This window comes from Montipora capricornis, chromosome 2, assembly GCF_036669925.1.
Source record: "Montipora capricornis isolate CH-2021 chromosome 2, ASM3666992v2, whole genome shotgun sequence".
In the NCBI taxonomy this organism is placed as follows: Eukaryota; Metazoa; Cnidaria; class Anthozoa; order Scleractinia; family Acroporidae; genus Montipora; species Montipora capricornis.
The window spans coordinates 65,893,686-65,901,185 of NC_090884.1; the positions used below are offsets into that span (position 1 = coordinate 65,893,686).

Here is a 7,500-nt window from a genome sequence, read left to right on the forward strand (position 1 = left end):
TTACCTTATCCAGTTTTTGACCATCTAAGACACAGAACGGGGTTTCCTCAGGATTCCTGTGTAAATAAAGCAAATTGATTTAGGGGTTAGGACATAAATTTAAACAAAACAAAAACAATAAAAACCAATGTCACAACATTTCAATGTTTAACTAATGTCATTACTAAAGTCACAAAAAGAGAGTTGGTAAGAATGTATAAATAATGGGACAGGACAATACATGTACATGTAGTTAATTAACAATGTTAAAATGTGTTAAGAATGTCTATTTAACAAAGAGTTTGGCACAGATGGAATCAGCCTGGGAAAAGAAAGGTGGATTTTGAGCAGAGCATTTTGTAGGCGTCGGGCTATGGGCACAAAAATGGTAGTAGCCTTTGCCGTCATTTTTATGGCACATGTTGAAAAACAGCTACTGGCCGCCAGCCCATGGAAACCTCTCATCCGGAAGGGATTTGTCAATGACATTTTCCCAGTGTGGACCTTATGTACCTAAAGCAGAAATCAACAACTTTCACCAACTCAATCCACACCACAATAAAATTCATGCATGAAATGTCATTGGAAAAGATTGTTTTCCTTGATACTGAAGTTTTTAAAGGTGCAAGGTTCATTAATGACAAAATCCTGGATGTACAAACACATTTTAAGCCAACGGAAACGTTCCAATACACGCACTTCTCCTCATGTCACCCTCTCAGCATCAACAAGGGCTTTGCAAAAGGAGAAACTTTGCACTTGCTAAGAACAAACTCAGTTAAAGAATCCTTTTAGTTAAGAAAGAAACAATTTTTAACTCGCCTTTTAGAATGAAGCTACCCAAAAACTTCACCAAGGATATCTTAAGGTGGCTCAAAGCAGTTTCCAGCACTTTCCAAGACGCAGATTTTTGATGGGTCATAATTACTACTCTTTATCAATTGATGCTACAATTAAGGTATCAAAATACTGCGCAATCACTAGCGAACACGTTGGTATTATTTGTGTGACACAATAGGTTACCATAGCAATACTATGACCTGCTAAAAACACCCTTAATTTCAGCTTTAAGCGCTTATATTTAAAGAACGGTACAGTGAAATTTTTTCTTATTACAGAATTTTGATTAGCAGGATGAGATGTAACTTTTGGCAAAGTTTAAAAAAATTCTGTACATGGGGTTCAGAGCCGTCTTAATTCTTCGAAAATTTTAGGTGGCTCTGAACCCCATGTACAGAATTTTTTAAACTTTGCCAAAAGTTACATCTTATCCTGCTAATCAAAATTCTGTTATAAGAAAAAATTATTGCTGTATTTAATGTAACACGCATGCATGCAGCAGTACAGAATGAACATATTAAGAAAACTAAAAACCTCGTGAACATGAGTAGAAAATAGTTGATGATTTCAAAGCAGTCTAAAAAAGCAATAAAACTTATAAAGAAAAGCTCACAATGCCGGAATACATACTGTTGTTACACATATCAGATATCAGAATTGTTTAGATATCATATTTTAAGGACTGATAACCTAAGGTCCGCTCATGCTTAAAGTGCAGCCCCCCCTACCCCCAGTGATATGCGATATGTGATACATTGATATATTAGATTTTTCAGACTTTTACCTTAATGTTTTGCAATCATACCATTGTCATCTTTATTTTTATTTTCATTGTTATTATTATTATTATTATTATTATTATTATTATTATTATTATTATTATTATTGCTATTATTATTACTATTGTTATTATTTATTATCATCTTTTAGGGGCCCTCACCTAGTTAGAGCGTGCTATGTTATTGCTTTTATTTGTTTATAATTTTCAACATTTACCCTTTTTTCCTTTTTTTTAAATTACCTTTATCATTGTTTTGTATAGACCAAAATAAATAAATAAACCATTCCAAAATTTGTTGATATTTTGATTGGAATAGGGAATATCAAAGACAACAAAGGATGAAACAACACTTGGTCAGCGCCTAATGACAATGTGAATATTTATAATATTAAATTCCGTAAAACTACCAATCACAGCATTTGCAGCTGCAGTGAAATCCAAACAAACTGGTACAGCCTTCTCAAAACCAGCTGGTCGACGGCTCAATGAGCCGCCTCCTCAGAAAGCTTGACTGTCAAGCTTGAAAAAAGCTTGTTTGACTTACAAATTCGCCTTAGTTAACTAACATTCCAGTATTTCTTATCAGACTCTATGAAAGTGTCACTTTACGTCCCCCAGATTGCATCTGTGAGTGTCTAAATTTGAAAAATTCCCAAGGGGAGCAGGCCCCCATTCCCCCAAAAAGCTTGCGTCCTTTGGGCACTAGCTTGGGTGCCTTAAGCACCAAAACCGTCTCCATTTTCCTTGTGACCTGCTCCCCAAAAATATTTTGAGAAGGCTGCTGGTAGAGAACAAAGTTTTTTTTTCCCCCAAAAATGTCCCATCCCATGCATCCATCAGCTGCAGCTTGGTTATTCTTTCAAGAAATTTAGCGTTATTCCACTGACAGGAATCACTGACTCTTGAAAATCAAAATAGATTTATCCAGTATTTATCAGCTTGCCTGGATAATGCATTTTTGTGAAGAGTGTTCAGTGGTGAGGACTACGGTGGGGCGGCCGTTGGAACTTCCTAATCCAGGGCTGGAAACTAAAATTTCGGAGCACTCGCACGATTAGTTTTCACTCGCCTAGTTTTCTCAATAGAAAAATTAGACCTTCCCTCCCCTCTCAAGTCCTCCCTTTAATTTTTAACCATGTTTGACATTGTTCCTTAGTTTATTCTACATAATTAAGTTAGTGTAACATTTTTTGGTTAAATATAACAGAATTACAAAAAATGGCTCAAAGAAGCTCCAGAATTGCAAAACTAGGCAACAAAACAAGCCTTCATACTTTTACAAGGGTTTTTTTGTGACCTAATACTTACGTTGACCACTTCACAATTCAACACAATAAGCATTCTATCACACCTTCATTTCAACCGGTTTCAAACTGGTTTTGAGGTTTCCAAGACAAAAATGAGGCCTGGTTACCTGAGGTATGTCCAGGTTTGACCCTACTTAGATGCACGTCGATAAGCATCACAAAGTGTCCTCTTGCTCTCCATCACTCGTCTTGAAATACAGACAATTAACGTCACAAACGCTGCTCTTTAAGTAAACATTAACTGCTGCATTTACCCAAAGCTAAAAATAACGCAAACCTTTACCCTTACCTTATTGTTGAAAATAGGTAGCAAAAGGTTAGACTTAAAGGGACACTTTATGTTGGATGTCAAAATTGGGTGTGCATCTAATTAGGGTCAAACAAGGACATAAGTGGGTTACCCAGTTAGTAAAACACATCACATCCACAGACCAGCGTGAAATGGCGACAAGAAGCAAGGGAGAATTTGAAGATTTTTTCAGGATTTTTAGGCAGTTTTTGGGGCTTGAAACACCATAATGGCTCTACAGTGACAAGTGACTTGCCTTCCAGGGGTCAAAATTTTCGGCTGTATCTCAATGGGGATGTAACGTTAAAGGTCAAGTTTTTTGCTGAGCTTTAGTGATGAAATGAGCAGAGCATTCAATACACACAAGATGGGGCTGACGAGAGGTAAAAGATGCATGTTTTGAAGGAATTTGTTCAAATGACAATGTTGCCATAAATGAAGCTAATGATAAGATTGTGCTACAAAGATGGCTGCCATTTCACTTGGGGATTGAGATTTATTTATATTTTCAAGGAAATGCAATGGATCAAGCTGAAAATTGGAGGAAAATGAATTTGTTGTATGAGCATTTATATCCGTGAATATTACGTGGCCAAGTTAAACAGAACTTTGGCATTATCAAGATTCACCTTTTGTCTTGGAGAGCCAAAGGGAAGCCTGAAAGATCGACTGCCTTGAAATCTAGGAGGATTTTGACTACAAGGACAGTAGTATCTATCCTCAGAGTTAGTGAACATTAGTTATTCCTAACAACTGGTTGTGTTTTGAATTAAAACCAGACAAGAGTAATCTGTTGCTCTTTGCAAGTTTCACTTGCACTATGTCATGCTTGATGTGCCATTTTCTCACACGTTTACATTTTTGGATAAAAAAAACTCTCGTAATCATGTTTCTCTAACCCAAGCATATTTTAGGTCACTACTTTCCTTATTTCAAATGCAAGATTTGTGGAAGATTCCACAGTCACAAGTTTTTTCTGATGCAAAGATATCCGAAAAAAGGTATTCACCGATTGCGTCTCAAGCAATTTGTATTCCTGAAGCGTGCTACGGGCCCAGTTACATGTATGTAATGAAATTCTCAAGTTGGAAGCAAACTTTGGCAATTTAAAATAAACTTCGTAAACCACCAGTCAAAAGTTATGTGAAACGCATTGTAAGAGGTCAAAGTGTTTTGTGAATTCGGCTCAAAGCACAAATAAACCAAGACTCCAGAGACCTAGCCACAGATGTAAGCATACACCAGTTAGAAACGTCTGCGAAGTAGTGCCGAAATCCTCATTCTGGGCCCCCGCAGCGTACCAGGATTAATAGTATGCACCATAGACCGAATGTATAAATAGAGGCCAAACATGTATTCTTTTGTTTATGTGCTAATTAGACTCACTAGCCTCGCTCTCAAGCAACATTTCTTTTGTATTTTGTACACTCAAATGAGGTCAGTGAGTCTAATTAGCACATAAACAAAAGAATATTTTTTTGGCCGCCATTTATGCATTCGGTCTATGATTGGTCTGTTTGAAAAAACAATTTTTTGATTCGCTGTCAATTGGCACACAAGACCGGTAATAGCCAATCAGGTTAACAGGTTATTAACCAGTGTCAGATTACGTCTGTGACGCAGGCAACAAAGACCTAGAATTTTGAAAATTTCCAGGAATGAATGACTAAAAGCTCTCAACAGGGGTGGAATTCTAATTACCTGCTGCAGAGATGTATCTAGAGTGCATCATTGCATCCTGGGACGCCCTTTTTTTTCCTTTGGATGCACAGAATATAGCACAAAGGGTCCAATTGGACACAGAAAAAAACTAAAAAATCAAATGTTTATGCAAATTACACATGCCAGGCAAAACATGCAAACACCATATTTCACCACGAATTTTAACATTCCCATTTCTCCCTATGGAGAAATGATCACATTCCTCAGAGTTTTGTAGTCAAATGATATCATTTTGTCAACGATTATGTCGAGCTTGAGAAGTTAAGTTCTTGTGTTTGAATTCCCACAAGTTGCGTGACATTTTCTGGGCTGTTTTTTTAGGCGAAACAATCACTTCCATTCTGCCAATAATAATTTAATTAAAATTCCAGTTGAAGCTCAGTTTGTTGCATGCTTCCCCAGCAAATTTCAAGCACTGGTTTGTTGACCATGATCAAAATGACAGAGAACCCAATGGCAAAGTATGTTAAATTTTTGTTTTGTGCAACCCTGTTGATATTAATTCCAGGAGCACATGTGTCATCATCTCAATTCTTGTTTTGCACGTTGTACCTGTAAGTTGTCTGTTTTGCAAATTATTCAACTGTTTCGGAATTAGTGTTAAAAATAACATGAAACTGAATCAATCACTCGATTATTTACATTGGCCATGGCAAAGTCACGGGCTGACAATGAACATTGTATCACTTATATTTCTTTACTCTTATTCCTAAATTAAACCGCAAGTGTTGTTAAAATAAATGGAGCTCTTTTACGGAAATTTGAGATTCAGTTCTGTTTGTTTTACTGTGGAGATCTAGATCATTTATGAACTGGAGCCAACAGTTCCTACAGCGTACGGATTCCTCAAGACATTTTCAGATGTGATTGATGAAGCTTTGACAGCCCATACATCTCAATTTTGATTGATGAATGAACAGGCATAACAGTTTCAGAGAAATTTATCATTTTATTTTAAGCATAATATAGTTTAATAAATACTGAGCCTCGGATAATGCATTTCGCGTGCTCTGATTGGTTCACTCAATCTCGGTTATCAGCTCATATAGTAATCTGTTGTTGTTTGCAAGTTTCACTTGCCCTATGTCATGCTTGAAGTGCCATTTTCTCACACGTTTACATTTTTGGATAAAAAAAACTCTCGTAATCATGTTTCTCTAACCCAAGCATATTTTAGGTCACTACTTTCCTTATTTCAAATGCAAGATTTGTGGAAGATTCCACAGTCACAAGTTTTTTCTGATGCAAAGATATCCAAAAAAAGGTATTCACCAATTGCGTCTCAAGCAATTTGTATTCCTGAAGCGTGCTACAGGCCCAGTTACATGTATGTAATGAAATTCTCAAGTTGGAAGCAAACTTTGGCAATTTAAAATAAACTTCATAAACCACCAGTCAAAAGTTATGTGAAACGCATTGTAAGAGGTCAAAGTGTTTTGTCAATTCGGCTCAAAGCACAAATAAACCAAGACTCCAGGGACCTAGCCACAGATGTAAGCTTACACCAGTTAGTGACGTCTGCGAAGTAGTGCCGAAATCCTCATTCTGGGCCCCCGCAGCATACCAGGATTAATAGTATGCACCATAGACCGAATGTATAAATAGAGGCCAAACATGTATTCTTTTGTTTATGTGCTAATTAGACTCACTAGCCTCGCTCTCAAGCAACATTTCTTTTGTATTTTATACACTCAAATGAGGTCAGTGAGTCTAATTAGCACATAAACAAAAGAATATTTTTTTGGCCCCCATTTATGCATTCGGTCTATGATTGGTCTGTTTGAAAAAACAATTTTTTGATTCGCTGTCAATTGGCACACAACACCGGTAATAGCCAATCAGGTTAACAGGTTATTAACCAGTGTCAGATTACGTCTGTGACGCAGGCAACAAAGACCTAGAATTTTGAAAATTCCCAGGAATGAATGACTAAAAGCTCTCAACAGGGGTGGAATTCCCAGGAATTCCAAATTATTCTAATTACCTGCTACAGAGATGTATCTAGAGTGCATCATTGCATCCTGGGACGCACTTTTTTTTTCTTTGGATGCACAGAATATAGCACAAAGGGTCCAATTGGACACAGAAAAAAAATAAAAAATCAAATGTTTATGCAAATTACACATGCCAGGGAAAACATGCAAACACCATATTTCACCACGAATTTTAACATTCCCATTTCTCCCTATGGAGAAATGATCATGTTCCTCAGATTTTTGTAGTCAAATGATATCATTTTGTCAACGATTATGTCGAGCTTGAGAAGTTAAGTTCTTGTGTTTGAATTCCCACAAGTTGCGTGACATTTTCTGGGCTGTTTTTTTAGGCGAAACAATCACTTCCATTCTGCCAATAATAATTTAATTAAAATTCCAGTTGAAGCTCAGTTTGTTGCATGCTTCCCCAGCAAATTTCAAGCACTGGTTTGTTGATCATGAGCATAATGACAGAGAACCCAATGGCAAAGTATGTTAAATTTTTGTTTTGTGCAACCCTGTTGATATTAATTCCAGGAGCACGTGTCATCATCTCAATTCTTGTTTTGCACGTTGTACATGTAAGTTGTCTGTTTTGCAAATTAT

General features: G+C 36.7%; 1 protein-coding gene and 1 long non-coding RNA gene across 2 annotated transcripts in view; one reads left to right on the forward strand and one right to left on the reverse strand.

Moving 5' to 3' along the window:
- The window catches only part of LOC138031693 (uncharacterized), a 35,783-nt gene extending 31,352 nt beyond the window's left edge, over window positions 1–4,431 (forward strand). The window contains exon 3 of the long non-coding RNA XR_011128245.1: window positions 3,460–4,431. This is a non-coding gene — a long non-coding RNA (uncharacterized lncRNA). The remainder of the gene's footprint in view (window positions 1–3,459) is intronic.
- LOC138031654 (TNF receptor-associated factor 2-like) overlaps window positions 1–7,500 on the reverse strand; it is a 23,045-nt gene that overhangs the window by 13,573 nt on the left and 1,972 nt on the right. The window contains exon 2 of the mRNA XM_068879313.1: window positions 5–56. Within this exon, the coding sequence (XP_068735414.1) occupies window positions 5–56 (52 nt within the window). The remainder of the gene's footprint in view (window positions 1–4; window positions 57–7,500) is intronic.